Raw genomic sequence first — 17,429 nt, 5'->3', positions numbered from 1 at the left:
TGTATTTACCCTCTATATATATCAGAAGAGCACAAGAGTGTAAATCATCAAAATCAAACATACATTTTCTCATAAACCAATTTCTTTCTCTCACCAAAAACATACAATTCTCTTCTCTCTCTATCTACAAATTGCAAGTTTATTCTCTTGTATTATTTTCTTTTGTTCATCTTACTAATACATAGCTTTTATGGCATCTTCTTCCAACAATTTTCACTACCATTATGATCCGAATAATAATAGTTTAAACCAATTTTTTCAAGAACAATTTAGTAACCAATTTGAAGCTGCTGAAGAGGAAATTCCGGTCGAAAGGAATACACGTATATATATCGATAGAAAACGGGAAGAAGGGCACGAACATTTGTGGAACGATTATTTTTCTGATAATCCGACTTACACAGAGAGGCAATTTTGCCGACGGTTTCGAATGAACATGTCATTGTTCTTGCGTATTGTGAATCGTCTCAGTGAAGAAGTTCCATACTTTAAACCAAAAAAGGATGCAACCTTCCGGAATGGTTTATCACTGCTACAACAATGTACTGCAGCAATTCGACTATTAGCATATGGGACTGGGTCGGACTCGGCCGACGAATATATACGTCTTGCTGAATCGACTGCTCGTAAATGTTTGGAACATTTTGTCGTCGGCATAGTGGACTTGTTTGGCACTGAATACCTACGCCGACCCACACCAGAGGATCTTCAAAGACTACTCTTTTATGGAGAACAGCGGGGTTTTCTCGGGATGGTTGGAAGCATCGACTGTATGCGTTGGAAGTGGAAAAATTGCCCAACCGCTTAGAAAGGAATGTATTCACGAGGCACCGGTAAACCAACAATTGTTTTGGAGGCGGTAGCTTCACAAGATCTCTGCATTTTTTGGAGCTCCAGGTACTTGTAAAGATTTAAATGTTCTTGATCAATCACCAGTATTTAATGACATTATTTACGGTTGAGCTCCCGAAGTTACGTACTATGTCAACGGAAGTGAGTATAATTTGGCTTACTATCTGACGGATGGTATTTACCCCGAATGGGCAACATTTGTTAAATCCATCCCACAACCACAACACCCGAAACATCGTTTGTTTGCAGAACGTCAAGAAGGTGCACGGAAAGATGTTGAGCGTGCATTTGGAGTCCTGCAATCTAGATTCGCCATGATTAAAAATTCATCTCTTTTATGGTCAAAGGGTAAAATTGCATATATTATGAGAGCATGTCTCATACTCCATAATATGATTGTCGAAGATGAACGAGATTTATACACACTCTATGACGAACAAGAATTTCAACAAGAAGATGGAACCGGAACTATTCCAGATCTTACGTTTTCAGTAAATATGCTTCAAATCTTGAGAGTTTAGGTGATGGCCATACAATAATTCGTGATAGACAAGCACATCACGAATTAAAGGAGGATTTGATTGAGAATATATAGAATAAATTTGGACATTAAACTATGTATTAATTAAATAAAATGTTTGTGTGCTTTAATTAATTAAGTAATATGTTTGTTTGTTTGTTTTTTTAATTTTATTTACAATGTTTTTTTGTTTCATAAAAATTTAGTATTGTATTTTGAATTTTAGTAAAAGTTTTTTAAGTTTGTAATTTAGATGTTATTTTTTAAAGTTTTTATAATTGTAATATGTTTAAGATTATTATATTATTAAATCTTATGATCTTAAACATGTTCTCCCAATAACAAATTTTTTAACAAAAGATCTTAACTAATGCTCTTACATTATTTTCATAATATTTTTACTCTAAGAACACCCAAAAGTGTTCCCCCGATGAGGATGCCCTAATAAGCTCATAAAATTGAGATTTTTTCCTGTATTTGATGAGGTAATGCAAGTTAATTTAAACTTTCAGTATTTAATACTGAGTTTACATGATATAATTACCTATTTTCAAGATTTGTTGAGACAAAATACAATTGGTTTGGTTTTTAATTCAAGTTAATCTGACTGAGTGATGGTTGACTTGCACACAGCTTGATTGAAAGGAGAAAGTAAAATCTAAATCCAGTAGCAGAAAGCTCATAAGGAAAAAGAGAGTCAAAACAGGTTAATGAGAACAAAGTTAGAGATTAATTCGAATTGTGACAAAACATATCTTCTTTTTTTTTCCAACTGAGTTTGTGATATCAAAGAAAAAAGGCAAGAGAAGAGAAAGAAGGAAGTATAAAGTTCACTACTTGATAGTTGCTTTGGGGATGCTGGAAGTGCAAGGTCCAGCTGAGGTCATAAATGGTATGCCTTTGTATGTGGCTACGCCATTTTCATCAGTGTAGAGACCCTGCAATTGCGTGTGATTAACCATAGTTCCCATGAGATTAGATGCTTATGTATAATCATGCAAACACAGTACTCAGCATGTTAGGTTTGTTAAAGTCTGGAACCTAACAAAGGGCATAAAGTACATACCGGTGTTATCTTCTCTAGTTGCTTCTTTTTCGGGTTTAGTACATCTTCTGGCTTTCCTTCAATCCTAGATACAAATTACGAACAAGTTTTCTTGAGTTTGCGATAAACAGGAAAAACAAGGAAAAGGAAAGATCATATGAATTTAATGGCTGAAGGGGAAACATGCACGGAAAGCAATCAAAGAAGTTCAATGTTATATCGTTAACATGAATATACCCTGCAAATGAAACACGCTCTCCTGGTTTAGCCCCAGCAGGTGGCAGCAACGGTTCTACCACCGAGTGATCTTCACTTGAAGCACACAGAACCTGTGGCAAAGAAACAAAAAACATAGAAGAAGAGCAATCGTGAGAGTGTGGCAATATATTGATCGTTGATGAACTGGATTGGAGGCGGATAGAAGAAGAAACTATAAATTCTTACCAGTCCTTGTGACATTACATCTCTTAGCTTTCCAGGTTTGACATTTGTGATGAGCGCAACAAGGCGATTCTTCATCATCATAACACAGCAATCAAAAAACCATAGATTAGTAACTTTAAATTTCAAGAACCGGACCAATCTAAATGATACACCAAATTTCTTTTAGTATTTTGTAAATCAAGGCATCACTATACCGTTAGATCATCGGGATTGCAAAACTTTGCTAAGCCACTAACTACTTGCCTCACTTTGTCCTCCCCGACATCTATTTCTTCAACCAGCAAACTGCATTACACATAAGACAAGTCTCCTAACAAATTAGAAGACGATCAATACAAATTTTAACACAGCAATAATATTGAAATGTTTTGACCACAAACCTATCTGCTGATGGGTGCTTCCATGCTTTGCGAATTAGACCGACTTGGATATCAAGCAAACTGACACTAAGCTCCGCGTCTTTTTTAGCTGGTTCTGTTTCAGCGGGTTTCTTCTTTTCTTTTTTGGCATCCTTCTCTGTTGTCGCCTTTTTCTTTGGTTCCTAAACACACACAAAAAAAAACAAAAAGAGGAAACATCAGATTCTACAATATAAATAGATAGACTCACAGTCTAATAAATCCAACTTAAAAGTTAAAAGTAGTACCTCAGGCTCAGTTTTCTTTGTGATCGGCTGCGCTTCTGACTTGTCAACAGGCTTTACACCTTCAGTAGCTTTTTTGGTATTAGAATTTGCTTCCACCTTAGGAACACTTTTTGATACCTGCGTTTAGAGGAAAGACATCAGAAAACCATTTGCTCATCGCGTGTGATGACATAGGAAGACGCGTAGTACATATGGAAAGATGTATTATGTTATTATAGATTCTAAAACTAAAGAACTGGGTATGAAAAGATAATTCACCTCGAAGTCAAACACTGATAACTTCACAGGAATTGGAGCAAATAATGTTGACAATTCTTCTTTGTTCTGTAAAAATAAGATAATGAGCAGCATTATTATTAAAGCAGAAAATCACAAGGACAGATAAAGTGAAAGGTTGATGTTCAGAGAGTGCATATATTGTCATAGTCACTAACGCCTACACATAAAGTAGTCCTCCATAGATTTACAGACTACCTTGGTGCAATCAAGTACTGATAATTTTATGATGTGGAACCTACCTGGATGTAATTTATCCATCTTATGACATGTGGTACTTTCTCCTTGTCTGAATCTGAGAGGCCAAGCTGGGAACAGTAAGACAAATAGATAATAGTGAGTCTTAAAGGCTGCCTCTAGTTAACATTTTATGAAAATTTCATCTTAACATCTTTAAAAAACATAAAATAACTCAGGAACGAATGTTATATAAAGTATGAAATTAAGAGAAGTGGTACCACTGAAGAATGCACAGCTGAAAACACAGCTACATCAGCCGCTGATGGCGTCAATCCATTTCCCAAGAGCACCGACTTGGTAACTAACTCAACATTCAACTTTTCAAGAGCTGCAAAGCAATCCTTGGAAATTGCAGGGAAACCTTCTGCAAAATCCAGCCACTTCAATACCTGAAACAGGTAAATTACTTTTTAAATGTGAAACGATGACTCATCATGCAAAAGAGAGCCACTGAATGAATACTCATCATCTACCACCACACAAAAGGCATTGCATCACAACGCAAACAAACTAATCCCCGCTTTTACAAAATGTGGTTGTAACAAGGAGGAAACGCAATAAATTTCGATAAAGAGTTCGGCATTCATGTCCTTACCTCATTGTTTTGTGCAGACACTTCCTTTCCAGATGCCTTCAAAACATTAGAATAAAGCGTCTTGACATCACTCTCACCAGCTCCACCAAGAAAAGGTTCCTATGCAATGATTAAAATTATTTTCAGAACCAAACCCATAAATCATCATCCTGTCTATTTAGGAAAAAAATGAGAGACTGGTGTAAGTTCTGGATGAGAGATTAAAAATGATCAACATAGTGTACCATCAACGCCATGCAAACCCAAATTAAGAAAAAACTATAAAACTCCAATTTCTAAAGATTCAACCTTTTTTACATAACCAGCTTGATGCACAAGTGTAAACACTGATTAACTTAATATGGAACACAATCTATACAATTGAATCAATACCCAATCAGAAAATGTTCGAGTTTTCTCGACTAACTGATTCAAAACATGATCATACACATATACTCAGCTACCAAGCAAGACCTCAAAGAAAGAAAAAAAAGTGAAGTTTCTGAGATGTCATCTTCTTCAATACTTACAGGATCCAATGAGAAGTGTTTGCAGAGAGCTGATAGAATCATCTGCTTCGTCTTTGAATCCATTGTAAATTTCTTCTCTTTCTCTATTTTCGAAATTTGTTGTTCTTCTTCTTTTGGGGCTCTTCGCTGAAAAGAGAATGAACACAACACTGCAATTTCTTCGATAGGGTTTATGCTTTGATGTAACGGTCTTAACGGACTTTCCACTAACGGCGTTATCTCCATCTCTAGTGGGCCGGAAAACCAATATTATCAGCCCATTAATATTTTCTCACTATGGGCTTTACCACTGAATGAGGTACTAATAAAAAATAAATAAATAACATTTTTTGTTTTCAGATTCTTCGAAGCCCTAGAGCGTCGTCTTCGTCTTCTACGACGGCAATTTCGTGGAAGCAATTAAATCGATTCCGGTTTCATTGAAGCGGCGTCGCTCGACGTTTATTAAACCGGCGACTAAGATCTTAGAGGCGGTTTCTGATTAACTTCTTCTGGCGATATAATGGCAAACAGAACAGATCCGTTGGCGAAGAATATAAGGGGGACGAATCCACAGAATCTGGTAGAGAAGATTGTGAGAACGAAGATATATCAGCACACTTTCTGGAAAGAGCAGTGTTTTGGTTTAACTGCGGAGACGTTGGTCGACAAAGCTATGGAGCTTGACCATCTTGGTGGAACCTTTGGTGGTAGCCGCAAACCTACTCCGTTCCTTTGCCTCATATTGAAGATGCTTCAAATCCAGCCTGAGAAGGAAATTGTCGTCGAGTTCATCAAAAACGATGATTACAAGTATGATTTCTAATTCTAACCTTAATCTGAATCTTGTCTTTTGTAGATTGCAGCTGGCTTTAGATTTAGGGTAATCAATTTGATAGTTCAGTGATTGTTGAGAAGAAGATTTAATTATCTTGGTTTATGCAGATATGTTCGTATCCTTGGTGCTTTCTATCTCCGTCTCACTGGGACTGATGTTGATGTCTATCGTTACCTCGAGCCTCTCTACAATGACTACCGAAAAGTGAGACAAAAGCTACCTGATGGGAGTAAGTTTCATTTTCTTTTTAAGTGGATCCGTTGTAACTTTTTTGATTGATTTGTGTCATAACTAATTTGATCGCTTTTGTTTGGAATAGGGTTTTCATTGACACATGTGGACGAAGTCATTGAGGAACTTTTAACCAAGGATTACTCTTGTGATATTGCAATGCCACGTTTGAAGAAAAGGTTTGTTTGTTTTGCATTTTTTTTTTCTATAGCTGAGTTTTAGTTTTTTGGTTTCTGCAGTATTTTAAGATGGTTAATTTTTCAATTGTGATGATAGGTGGACGCTTGAACAGAATGGTTTATTAGAGCCGAGGAAAAGTGTTTTGGAAGATGACTTTGAAGAAGAGGAAGAAAAGGAGGAGAATGAAGCGGTTGCTGATGGATCTGAAGATGAGAAGGTCACTGCTTTATTCTGTGATAATTAGTATTTGTTCTGTTTAACCATTTTTATTTACCAGATCTATGTTGATACCATTTTCTTCCTCTTTTACAGGATCATCGCCATAAGAGTCCTGAAAGAGAAAGAGATAGAGACAGAGACAGAGACAGAGAGAGGAGACGCGACAGTCATAGACACAGGTATCTAAATCCGCACCCTTTGCTAGATTCATTTCTTTACTAGTTACCTTCTCTAATAATTATTCCTTGTAATTTATTTTGTTGCTTATGATTGTGGAAGCTGTTTGATCTAGCCTAATGCTCGTGCATCATGTCTAGTAATTCTCTCTTTTGAATGTCTGTTTCCTCTATGGCATCTTAAGCCATCAGTGGTAGCATACAGCTTCCGAAATTGAAATTGTGGAGATCCTTCCAGGTTTCTCTGTACTGACAGTGTTCAGAGAGAAGTATTATGGATCAGACATCCTTACTATAGCATACCCTGTTATGTGGAAGTTGGATATTGTATCAATATATGACAAAGATCTGTAGATCACGAAAGTATTTTTCTGTTCTTCCCATCTAGGTTTTAGCTCAAACAATGTGTTTCTGTCAGAGATTGTCATGTTCATAGTTTAGCTTATAGTTTCATGAAATATAATTGGACCATGATTTTGTGATTGTCAGGGATCGTGATTATGATAGAGACTATGATATGGATCGAAATCATGACAGAGAGTATGAAAGAGAACGTGGGCGTGGTGGGAGAGACCGAGATAGAGATCACTATGGAGAGAGAGATAGGGATAGGGACAACAGGGAACGAGGCAGGGACAGAGAAGGAGACAGAAGAGACAGGGCAAGGCGTAGGAGTAGGGATCGTAAGAGACACGAAACAGATGATGACAGGGAACCGAAGAAGAAGAAGGAGAAGAAGGAGAAGTTGAGGGAAGATGGAACTAATCATCCAGATCCCGAGATTGCAGAAAATAATAGACTGAGAGCATCACTGGGAATGAAACCTTTGAAGATGTGAGAAATGAGAACATGGTATCAAACCGAAACTTGGTTCATTGTGTCAAGCTACTACAGTGTGATTCTCCTAGTCACTTTATCTCTCGGTCTTTTTATTGTAGAACAAAATGAAGAATCTTGAAATGGCATTGTAACTGTATGTTCTTAACCGGATCATGAAAATTCAGATTGTAAACCGGTTCAAATTCATTTAGTCATGATGACGTGGCAATATCACTTATGAGTCCACACCCAATCCAACCAAAAGTTTCTGGTAGTAATGAATGATACGGTTTCATAATCATTAAACGTGACGACGGGCGTGCTTCTTTATGTCCCACGACGTCGTTTCTATGTTGTCTCTGTTGTTCTTTTTTTTTAATCTCAGCTTCCTCCTCCGTCTCAGTCGATCGTCTTCTGAAATATTCCGGCGGAAAAACAAATGTCCGTTAATGAAAGTATCGATCCTCGGTTCCTATACCATATGGAAGATGAATCTCTGCGGTTCCGTGTGGGAGAGTCCGCTCCCAAAATCCGGGAGCTCGAAACCGTCGGCGATCGTCGTTTCAGACTCCGGCAAAGTTTCAGCGGAAATAGACTTGAGAAGGATGAAACGAGGTATTCCGATGGAGATGAAGACGAGGAAAACGTTTCTGCCGGAAGACACGGTGCTTTGATGAGTCAACCTGGTATTGATTCTGCAGCTGCAGAAACAAACAGTGAAAGTAAAAATCCAGGTATATCAGTTTCTTGTCTCACGATGTTCTCCTACGACTATAAAAGAATCCACCATATTAAGTTACTTATGTAGCGTCGAATCACTCTCCAGGTTCAGTTGGTTGGGAACTGGTTGTGAGAGAAGATGAGGAAAGGAAATCATCGATGATAGATCGCCATGAAATGGAGTTTAAGGTGATGATCACTACTAACCCAGATGATAATAATGTACCTCATTCCCACCATAACACGCTGTCAAAACGATATTTTTCTTCTCTGGACAAGGAGAGAGTCACTAGTGTCAGCTCTTGGGAGTCTCTCAAAGCCATCCTCTCTGATCCTGTCACGTAAGTATCCGCTCTGGTTGTAATAGATCTGATTATGGTTGAGAACTAAGATCTCTTTGAATCTCAGTCAATAATGTCAATGTACTTTGATGACTCATTGTGGTGTGATACGGTGATGGAATTTTTGAGAGATAAAAGGTTTAACATTCACAGAGATGATTCTGTATTTGTTATTTTGCTTTGGATAGAGGAACCTTAATGAATGATGCTACAATACTGCCTTGTGGACATTCTTTTGGAGCTGGAGGATTAAAAGAAGTTAAAAGAATGGTAAAAAAAACGATTCTTTACTAATCTGCTTTAGATCTCTTGTTGTTTGTTATATGTGATTCTCTTAACAAACGAGTTTTGACTATTTTTGTTGTCAGAAAGCATGTTTCACATGTTCCCAACCTACTTCAGAAGGATCAGGAAAGCCAAATCTGTGTGAGTTTTTAACGACATTTGCTGGTTTCAGTGGAAGACTCGAAATCTCTTCAAGAGTAACTTCTTTTTCCTGATCCAGTTTTATGCCCTTGTTCAGCTCTTAGGATTGTAGTTCATGCTTTCTGCCAAGAAGAAGAATCAGATTATATACACTCGTTGAAGCGAAGGAAAGACAAGTCGGATCAGGTTTGTTTTCCGTTAACTATTTATTCGTGTAAGCTTACCTTTACGATAAAAAAAAAAACAGATAAGCAGAGTTTCTTTCTTATGAATCTGCAGCACAAGAGAAGTTTCTGTATCCCAAAGATCACAGAACCTCCAAAGAGTAGCCGAGGCATACAGTTTCCTTTCTCCATTGGAGATCTTATTATCATAGAGGTCTGAGATCTTCCACCATACCAATGTTACTTATCACAATCTAGAAAATACTACTTTCATGTTTTAACAGACAAAAGTTACCATGGTTTAGGGAAACAAAAGGACACCTCCACGGTTTGTCGGACGCAGGGCAGTTATAATGACACAGTGCTTGAATGGATGGTTAAGTCTCGTTTGCCTCATTTTATCCGTAAGATGCTAAAGCTCTTATAACAAAACTGGACTTTCTATTTTCAGGTACGTTGTCAAGACAGTGGACAATGCAGAGTCTATTAAGTTACAGCATTGCTCACTTGCAAAGATTTCGGACAATTCATCTGCTAAAGTAACAGTAGCTGAAATGGCACCATCTTGGCTTTAGCTCATAGAGATCAGCGTCTGTAATTTTTCGTTCAGGAGAAATTAGATACTACATTTCATTATGTAGTGCAGGAAGGAGACAACAATTTTCTTGTATTATTAAGTCCAGTGTTTCATAAATTCATACAAGAAAACTTTGCCCTCCAACAGATGTGTATTGAAGCAAATGCCAAATGCCAACTGTAGGATTGATATTAAAAAGGTCGCTTCTAATGTTACATACACGAATGACGAAACCATCAATCGCCTATTATTTACACTAAAGATGATAATACCTATTAAAAGTACTAACACAAATGAGAATATATAGTTGGTGGGACTAGTCGAAGAGCCGGTAAACCAAAAACAAACAAAAATTAAGAACTGGTAGGCGACGGCTTCACCATTGACAGAAGAAAACTGCAGGTTGAAAAAATGGAAGCTGCAGCCGCCTGAACCGCCATACTAGTCTCCTGACTCCCGTCTTTCCCAAAACTACAAAAATATTGTATAGCAAGAAAAATCAGTTAAAACCAGTCTTTTTTCTAAGTATCTATGGACTGCTTGGTGTAGTTTCCTCACCTTGAATCTGATGATTGGGAACTAAAAGGCGAGTACTCGTCCATTTGCCGTAGACCCTCGTTGCATCTTGACTGCATTTCCTTCACTTGGTTTAGCGAACGTTCCTTGCGAATTTCATATCCATAGTATCAATACATCAAACACCGCCTCGAGCTTAAAAAACTCTGTCTGTATAAATCATTCAAACTTGAAGGCAATAGATATGTACATACCAAATCTCTCTCTTCCTCATAAAGAGCTTTGTTAATCTGATCAAATTTTGCCGACCATCTTATCTTATGCGTCTCTGTTACTGCTTTATCAGATGAAGCATCACCAGAGGAATTCGTATTCGGCCTCTGACGAGTATCTTCTTGGTTAGAAGAGGATTCTCTTGATGAAACGAGAAGCGGTAACTCGGTAGTCAAGATATTTTGAACTCTGTTCCTACTATCCTGCACAGCTGCAAAAACATCAAAAGATCTCAATCAGATCACTAAAACTCAATTAACCTAAGAATCCCCTTTGCGGTATTCCTTCAAGAAAGTAAAATGCGCACCTGAAAGACGTCCACTGAGGTCTTGGTGAAGAAACTCCAACCATTGAGAAGCCACGGTAGCAGCTAAAAAGCAAAGAAACATTTTCCTTTTAAGCATTTCTTTCCGTTTCCACTTCTGCATATGAAGTGATCATCATGCACAAAAGAAAAAATACCTAACATTTATCCTTCTGCCACTTCTACTCTACTTTAATCAGTAAACCTAATCAACAAAACTCTCCATTTTTCTCCATAGGACTTTAACCACTTATTACTTCAGACATATCTAGAAACTCAAAAAAGTTTACTCAAAGGTGATCTGAAACAAGATAAAAGGTACTGACCTTCAATAGCAAGAGATGTGGCTTGTTGTGGGTTTGAAATGGAATTGGTGCTATCAGACATCCCGGTAGATGGTAACTTAAAGGCTAATGCCCTATCTTCTCTGATTGACTCTGAAATCCAAAGGTAAACAGAGTGATTAATCATTGATTCTGAAAGATCTTATATCTGGTCTGAATTGGGTAATATGATCATCTTAACGAGGTAAATGAGAGAGATAGGTACCTCTTACATTCAAATTGGCATGTCTTTTCCCCAAGGTAGCATTATCATTAGCACTCCGAATCAAAGCTTCAATAACTGAGCAGACCTGTTTCTTAGTCCTGACATGGTTAATGATTCCCGGGTTCAATTCTGTCAGCAATCCACTTGGTGCAGTAACATTTGCAAACCTATCTACCAGCTGTTGTTCTTTCCTAGGAACCTCGTTTCTCTTCTTGAGAGAATCACCACCTCTCCTCTTATTCTTTGGTTGCTTTTGCGCAGGTACTTCAACAGGCACACTCGCTACTGTAGAACTTGGTGCTGCTACTCCACCCAAAGGGCCAGAGAGAAAACCATTTCGCTTCATTTCCATCCATCGCCGCATCGAATCTGACTCACCCAATGAACCGGCTGCACTACTACACATCTGAAAAGGACTTGCTTTATCCCCAACAGGAATTGAAAGCGACGGCTCAGCTGCTCCTCGTACGGATTCAGAAGTCTCCTTAGGTTTCAAGAGGGAGCTACTATTCTTTGAAACATCAACTTGTGCTCCTCTTGACTCACATTTACTCTCATCCTTCACAGTATGATTATTTTTAAGCAAAGCTTGTTTCCCAGAACTAGCAACGCATCTATCATCAACTTTAGAAACTGAGTTAGCAGCCTTAGGCAAGCATGTCCTCGTCTCTTTATCCTTTTCTCTAACTAGTACTCTTCCTGAACCTTCAGCATCAGGAGCCACATGCATTTCAGATACTCCTGAAACCTTTCCACTACTAATAAGATTTTTTGGTAGCTGAACAGTAGTAGTACCAATTTTTCCATCAGACCGCAAATTACTGATTTTTTTAGCATCTGTAGCCATAAAGCATTAAAACAAAAAGAAAGGAACTTTTTTTTTAAAACAAACCATCCAAAGTGATAAGATCATATATCCAATAATCGAAATCGGACTCATGAATTACCAGAATCCAGATCTGGCACTTTGACACGTTTAGACCCTAATTCATCTTTCTCTTCTAATCCATTTCCGTTACGCTTCTCACCCGAAATCTGAAAAATTGAGAGAAACCCAGATACCAAGAACACAAACCCCCCCCCACTAATTAACAAATCGCAACAACAAAAAAAAAGTCATCGGGGGAGAGAAGAAGAAGAAGAAGAAGAAACAAACCCCAGAATTCGATGCAACCGCAGAGGAAACCACTCTCTGTTCCTCCATTTCCAAACCAGAAAGATCTCTCTTTTTCCCCAAAAAACAAGAACCCAGTTCTTAAATTACGCAGATGATAGAGTCCACACGAACGAAAACGAAACGGGTACACATAAATAATAGGGGGATTTGGGGGGGAAAGGGAAAGGAACCGAGAGACGAAAGATTTTGAAGAAAGAAATGATTTTTAGGGTTGGGAAGAGAGTGAGGTGATGAGAGATTTGCAGAAAGCTTTTGAGGAAGAGAAAGGGGTTTTGAATTCAAATGGGCAGAGAGAGTGTGGTTTGTTTGGGTTTTTGTTATAAAGGAGCGAGCTTTCTCGTTTTTTTCGGCCGCTCAACCTTGGACCCTTTTATATTCTTCTTTCAATACCCACACCCCAAAGTAGAGAAGTAGGGCTCATTTTTATCTTTAAATACATCATACTATTACTAACTAGTACATATTTAGCAATTTTTGCTTATATAAGCAAAAACCAATAGTACTTATTACTTAGTACAATGGCATTTTATTAATTTACAGTAATATTATATTTATAGTGTAAATTAATAATTATTATTTTATAAGATATATGTTTGAATTGTTTAAATTTTTTAAAAAATTATAAATTGAGACAATTTTAGCTAAATAAGATTAGACTTTCAAATGTTATAAATTTTATTGTTTTGAAATTGAATTTTTAATATTTTAGAAAACATTATTGACAAAAAAATTACAAATACAATAAACTTATTATCTTATACACATGACATACATAAACACAGATTTATGAATAATAATATAAATCATCATATTGTAATAGCCTATAAAACTATCAAAATGAAAATAATGCATATCTAGCTACTTTTTATAGTATGTTATAGAGTAATTTATATCATTGTAGTTTGAAAATACAATATAGCAATTGTTTTGCAGATATGGGTTTTAGGATAATAAAATTTTTTAAAGCATATATTATTACATCAACATATCTATATATAAAATATATATGTATGTAAATTTACATGATTATTAATTTACAATATTATTCAGACCAAATTTTACATAGAAATTTCAAAAAAATATATTATTTTATCGAATTTTGTTATTTTGTACACTATCCCAACTTAGAACAAGCAAAATTTATTAATTTGTAATATTTATTAATTTATAGAATATTAATTTATAGATATTTTACTCTATTGTATGATTTTACTCATGCCTCCTCACCATACATTTTCTAACTTGTATGTTACACTCCTAATTATAGTAGAATTTACCGCATCATCTAGAAGTCTATCAAGATGATATTGATTGAATCGGTTCTCGTAGGTAGATGAAAACGTAAAAGATTCTAGTTATACGATTTATAGCAATGTGTATGTATAGACATGAAGATATTTTAACTGTTGTGGATGAGTATGTCTAAAGAAACTCACGTAATATTTGATGGAACTATATGTAAAACACATAACATTTTAGTGTGAATCAAATTATATAAAGCAAGAACCTAAACTCTAAACTGAAAGAAAATTATCTAAAGTTTACACTATATAGATCAGTCGTTATGTTCTAATATGTAGAATTAGCAAACTCGTGGTAAAAAAATCGTCTTTCACTTTTTTTGCACATGAAATAGAAGAATATTATGGCCATTGACTGATTTCATGAAGGTAGGTTATTTGCCATTTTTGTCTAATGTCTAAAATAAAATAAAAACGAATATTAATTCCAGTGCCGGACAAAAAAAAAATTGTAGATAACTTTAAAATAATTAAATATGGAAATGAATCAATGATAATTAGTCTTTCTGGGAGATTGTGTGCGGTTACAACTTTTAGAAAATATTTAATGAAAAATAAATACTGTTGAATACGGAGAATCTCATATGATATTAACATACATAGAAACATATAAATTTCAATTATATCAAATGCAAAAAAAGTAAAATGTAGTAATGTACACAGGATATAACTTTGGGTGATCAAAACAAAGCTTCAAAGTTCAAAGTTTACATAAAACGAAACGCTTATGAATAAAGGGTTTAAAATATAAAAGTGGTGCGTAAACGACGCCGTTTGGAGCCTGTTCCGTGTTTTTTTTTTTTTTTTACTTCTGGCCATCACCTTCGGACACGAAACGTGAAAATCTGAATCTCTCTCTTTCGCTGTCCGATTCCGACAGATAGACAGAGGAAGAGAAGGGCGCGAAACACAGCGAGAGAGAGAGAGAGATACAAGGAAGGACGATCCAGGTATGGAGGATCCTTCGAACCCAAAATCAAACCAGAGCAATCTCCCACAATGCCTTCCTCTAGCCTCAGCTCCGACGTCGGCTCCATTTCGTGGTCCGTACCACCGGAGAGCACATTCAGAGGTTCAATTCCGTCTCCCTGAAGATCTGGATCTCTCTGAACCATTCGGAGGCTTCGACGAGCTTGGATCCGAAGATGACCTCTTCTGCTCATACATGCACATTGAGAAACTTGGATCCGGATCCGGATCCGCTTCAGATTCGGCTGGTCCATCAGCTCCTAGGTCCGATAACCCGTTTTCAGCTGAAAATGGAGGCGCCGAAGCTGGGAATTCGAGACCTAGACACAGACACAGCCTCTCCGTTGATGGGTCTTCGACTTTGGAATCTATTGAGGCCAAGAAAGCTATGGCTCCTGATAAACTCGCCGAGCTTTGGGTCGTCGACCCTAAGAGAGCTAAAAGGTTTCATCTTTATTCCCAAAATTAAATCTTGTTCCTTTTATGCTATTGTTTACAATTCAACTGGGAAAAGGTGGTTTCTTTATGACCTTTAATTTGATGAATATGTATCTTTTGATGTTGATGTGATGCCATTTAGGTGTTCTTTTGGAGATCTTTTTTAATTTTGCTTGGTTACGTGTGACTCTGATCTCTCGAATCTCAACGATAACTGAATTTTAACTGAAATTTAGTTATAGCTTCTACTATGCTACTTTTTTTGGTTTTAAGGTCTTTCTGGTTGAAAGAGAGACCATGAGGAACCCATAAGTATGCTTTTTTGTGTTTAAATCCCTAGTTTGAGTTCTGTGGGAATGCGTCTCTTTCATGATGATTTGATGGCCCCTCAACTAAATTCTTTTGGACTAGCTTTTGTTTGATTGGTCGTTCCAAGCTTGTTTTTCACTTCCTGTGTGGTTAGATCCTATCTAATGATGAACTTTTTGAGTCTTTAACATTCAAACTTTTTGAGATGATCCCTTTTTCACATTTCCTTCTAGTAGTCAACTATTTGGAATTGAAAGTTATAGTTTCAAGTGGTTTTGGTTTGGAAATAGTTTGGGAATTAGCTTTGTTTGGGTTCTGATCTGTCTCAATGGGGTTTAAGGGCCGTGATCCATGTAATCTTGGAGTGAACCTCTGGTAATGATCACTATTAATTGCGTGACTGGTCTTGTGACTTATTGTAACAAATATGTCTGCCATAATAGACTGGAAACATTCTGCTATTAATTGATGCTCAAATTGTCTAATCCTGTCTCGTGCTCTATGTGCAGGATAATTGCTAATCGACAGTCTGCTGCTCGTTCGAAAGAAAGGAAGGCTCGATATATCTTGGAGCTCGAGAGGAAAGTTCAGACCTTGCAAACTGAAGCTACTACCCTTTCAGCACAATTGTCTTTGTTCCAGGTGCTTATTACAAACTTCTGAGTAACATTCTCTTCTTTGCACATTTTGAAGTTAACTGGAAATAGCATTCACTTTCTCATCTACCTCCTAATAACTTGCTTCTTACAGAGAGACACAACTGGTTTATCATCTGAGAATACAGAGCTCAAGCTTCGTTTACAGGTCATGGAACAACAAGCTAAGTTGCGAGATGGTATGTATTTAGTCTTTCTTTCCCTCCTTTTATATGATTGTTTGGGTTTGAAAGTCATGTATTGATGATTCTTCCCTACACAGCACTGAACGAGCAACTGAAGAAGGAAGTCGAGAGGCTGAAATTTGCAACAGGAGAAGTCTCACCCGCTGATGCTTATAACCTCGGAATGGCACACATGCAATATCAGCACCAACCACAACAATCCTACTATCAACATCATCAGCAACAAACCGATGCTCAAAACCTGCAACAGATGACTCATCAGTTTCATCTCTTCCAACCAAACAACAACCAAAACCATAACACATCCTCTCGCCAAAACCCTCCCACCGGTCATCAGCTTATGCATCACGCTACTTCTAATGCTGCCCCGGCTCAATCTCATTCCTATTCAGAAACAATGCATGAAGACCCTCTTGGCCGGTTACAGGGGCTTGACATTAGCAGCTGTGGCAGAGGCTCAAACTTTGGTAGGTCTGACACCGTAAGTGAAAGCAGCAGCACCATGTGAGGCTGCCTTTTTCCATTTTCCAGATTCCCCTTTGTCGATAAACCTATTCTTTTGCTCTCCCTTGAAAATCTTTAGCTAAAAAAGGTAACATCTCCGTGACCGTCTGATTCATTTTTTTATCCTGTAAAACTGGTTTCTTTTTTGGGGGGTTTGGGGTTTCAACTTTAGAGACCACAGGTGTTTTAACTTGTCTGATTTTTCTGTTTCCTGATTCATCTTGTTCTTCCGGGGGAGCTACTCAAGTATAACCAGATCCTTTTACTGTTTCTTTATGTTGTATTACTTCCCTAGTTGCTTCTATAATCATCCCTGTAATTGATGGTTGAATCTGGATTTGGATTTGAATTTGGCTTTGGATTGAACCCGATCAGAAAGTGTTTTTGTTTTGCAGGTCTCCTACATCACTTTGTGTTATTTTCGTTTCCAGTAAATTTAATTATTAGTAAA

The 17,429-nt window shown here is 37.1% G+C and overlaps 6 protein-coding genes across 10 annotated transcripts; 4 read left to right on the top strand and 2 right to left on the bottom strand.

The window, feature by feature from the left end:
• The first annotated feature begins 190 nt into the window (after positions 1-190).
• LOC147946324 (uncharacterized) lies at positions 191-808 on the top strand. The gene has a single exon (XM_087509580.1). It carries the CDS (start codon positions 191-193, stop codon positions 806-808), a length of 618 nt encoding a protein of 205 aa, XP_087365706.1.
• Positions 809-2,079: 1,271 nt separating this feature from the next.
• Positions 2,080-5,463, bottom strand: LOC104699349 (tRNA-aminoacylation cofactor arc1-like). The gene is made up of 12 exons (XM_087511035.1): positions 5,128-5,463; positions 4,619-4,717; positions 4,242-4,412; positions 4,026-4,091; positions 3,766-3,831; positions 3,508-3,624; positions 3,242-3,402; positions 3,056-3,146; positions 2,862-2,930; positions 2,655-2,746; positions 2,439-2,502; positions 2,080-2,310 (listed from the first exon to the last, which is right to left on the bottom strand). Exons 1-12 carry the CDS (start codon positions 5,350-5,352, stop codon positions 2,206-2,208), a joined length of 1,326 nt encoding a protein of 441 aa, XP_087367161.1. The 5' UTR covers positions 5,353-5,463; the 3' UTR covers positions 2,080-2,205.
• On the top strand, positions 5,459-7,803 carry LOC104782549 (pre-mRNA-splicing factor 38). The gene is made up of 6 exons (XM_010507513.3): positions 5,459-5,919; positions 6,052-6,173; positions 6,264-6,354; positions 6,452-6,572; positions 6,668-6,753; positions 7,240-7,803. The coding sequence occupies exons 1-6, from the start codon at positions 5,630-5,632 to the stop codon at positions 7,586-7,588; spliced, it is 1,059 nt and encodes a 352-aa protein (XP_010505815.2). The 5' UTR covers positions 5,459-5,629; the 3' UTR covers positions 7,589-7,803.
• Positions 7,804-7,808: 5 nt separating this feature from the next.
• On the top strand, positions 7,809-9,941 carry LOC104782547 (U-box domain-containing protein 63). 2 transcript variants are annotated; one of them, XM_010507511.3, is made up of 9 exons: positions 7,843-8,303; positions 8,396-8,478; positions 8,569-8,630; positions 8,819-8,900; positions 8,999-9,056; positions 9,154-9,242; positions 9,336-9,434; positions 9,526-9,596; positions 9,672-9,941. In XM_010507511.3, the coding sequence occupies exons 1-9, from the start codon at positions 8,009-8,011 to the stop codon at positions 9,793-9,795; spliced, it is 963 nt and encodes a 320-aa protein (XP_010505813.1). In that variant the 5' UTR covers positions 7,843-8,008; the 3' UTR covers positions 9,796-9,941. The 2 variants fall into 2 exon arrangements, with proteins under 2 accessions (XP_010505812.1, XP_010505813.1); XM_010507510.3 differs by having other exon boundaries at positions 7,809-8,303; positions 8,396-8,630.
• A 27-nt stretch (positions 9,942-9,968) lies between these two features.
• LOC104782548 (uncharacterized) lies at positions 9,969-13,022 on the bottom strand. Of its 4 annotated transcripts, none has more exons than XR_015597276.1 (8): positions 12,596-13,022; positions 12,387-12,474; positions 11,447-12,276; positions 11,217-11,327; positions 10,894-10,956; positions 10,568-10,797; positions 10,356-10,459; positions 9,969-10,268 (listed from the first exon to the last, which is right to left on the bottom strand). XR_015597276.1 is itself a non-coding variant. In XM_010507512.3 (8 exons), exons 1-8 carry the CDS (start codon positions 12,641-12,643, stop codon positions 10,151-10,153), a joined length of 1,599 nt encoding a protein of 532 aa, XP_010505814.1. In that variant the 5' UTR covers positions 12,644-13,020; the 3' UTR covers positions 9,969-10,150. The 4 variants fall into 4 exon arrangements, 1 of the variants encoding a protein (XP_010505814.1); XR_015597277.1 differs by having other exon boundaries at positions 10,894-11,008; positions 12,596-12,972; XR_002037782.2 differs by having other exon boundaries at positions 10,894-11,008; positions 11,440-12,276; positions 12,596-12,960.
• A 1,438-nt stretch (positions 13,023-14,460) lies between these two features.
• On the top strand, positions 14,461-17,381 carry LOC104782545 (bZIP transcription factor 18). Its single transcript, XM_010507509.3, has 4 exons — positions 14,461-15,330; positions 16,143-16,275; positions 16,384-16,468; positions 16,552-17,381. Exons 1-4 carry the CDS (start codon positions 14,870-14,872, stop codon positions 16,980-16,982), a joined length of 1,110 nt encoding a protein of 369 aa, XP_010505811.2. The 5' UTR covers positions 14,461-14,869; the 3' UTR covers positions 16,983-17,381.
• Positions 17,382-17,429: the final 48 nt, after the last annotated feature.

This window comes from Camelina sativa, chromosome 4 (assembly GCF_030686135.1).
Source record: "Camelina sativa cultivar CO46 ecotype springtype chromosome 4, ASM3068613v1".
In the NCBI taxonomy this organism is placed as follows: Eukaryota; Viridiplantae; Streptophyta; class Magnoliopsida; order Brassicales; family Brassicaceae; genus Camelina; species Camelina sativa.
Note: the sequence above shows the minus strand (reverse complement) of the source record. Positions and strands in the feature narration are given on the sequence as shown.

Excerpts from the sequence above, each read along its gene's own strand:
- LOC147946324 (XM_087509580.1), top strand. The coding sequence starts at position 191 with ATGGCATCTTCTTCCAACAATTTTCACTACCATTATGATCCGAATAAT.
- LOC104699349 (XM_087511035.1), bottom strand. The coding sequence starts at position 5,352 with ATGGAGATAACGCCGTTAGTGGAAAGTCCGTTAAGACCGTTACATCAA. Across the intron at positions 4,413-4,618 it reads TGTCTGCACAAAACAATGAG|GTATTGAAGTGGCTGGATTT; the intron begins GTAAGGACATGA and ends TACCTGTTTCAG. Across the intron at positions 2,747-2,861 it reads ATGTAATGTCACAAGGACTG|GTTCTGTGTGCTTCAAGTGA; the intron begins GTAAGAATTTAT and ends TCTTTGCCACAG.
- LOC104782549 (XM_010507513.3), top strand. The coding sequence starts at position 5,630 with ATGGCAAACAGAACAGATCCGTTGGCGAAGAATATAAGGGGGACGAAT. Across the intron at positions 5,920-6,051 it reads ATCAAAAACGATGATTACAA|ATATGTTCGTATCCTTGGTG; the intron begins GTATGATTTCTA and ends TGGTTTATGCAG. Across the intron at positions 6,355-6,451 it reads ATGCCACGTTTGAAGAAAAG|GTGGACGCTTGAACAGAATG; the intron begins GTTTGTTTGTTT and ends TTGTGATGATAG.
- LOC104782547 (XM_010507510.3), top strand. The coding sequence starts at position 8,009 with ATGTCCGTTAATGAAAGTATCGATCCTCGGTTCCTATACCATATGGAA. Across the intron at positions 8,304-8,395 it reads CAGTGAAAGTAAAAATCCAG|GTTCAGTTGGTTGGGAACTG; the intron begins GTATATCAGTTT and ends ATCACTCTCCAG. Across the intron at positions 9,597-9,671 it reads ACACAGTGCTTGAATGGATG|GTACGTTGTCAAGACAGTGG; the intron begins GTTAAGTCTCGT and ends TTCTATTTTCAG.
- LOC104782548 (XM_010507512.3), bottom strand. The coding sequence starts at position 12,643 with ATGGAGGAACAGAGAGTGGTTTCCTCTGCGGTTGCATCGAATTCTGGG. Across the intron at positions 11,328-11,439 it reads TGCCAATTTGAATGTAAGAG|AGTCAATCAGAGAAGATAGG; the intron begins GTACCTATCTCT and ends TTTGGATTTCAG. Across the intron at positions 10,269-10,355 it reads TCCCAATCATCAGATTCAAG|TTTTGGGAAAGACGGGAGTC; the intron begins GTGAGGAAACTA and ends ATATTTTTGTAG.
- LOC104782545 (XM_010507509.3), top strand. The coding sequence starts at position 14,870 with ATGGAGGATCCTTCGAACCCAAAATCAAACCAGAGCAATCTCCCACAA. Across the intron at positions 15,331-16,142 it reads GACCCTAAGAGAGCTAAAAG|GATAATTGCTAATCGACAGT; the intron begins GTTTCATCTTTA and ends CTCTATGTGCAG. Across the intron at positions 16,469-16,551 it reads ACAAGCTAAGTTGCGAGATG|CACTGAACGAGCAACTGAAG; the intron begins GTATGTATTTAG and ends TTCCCTACACAG.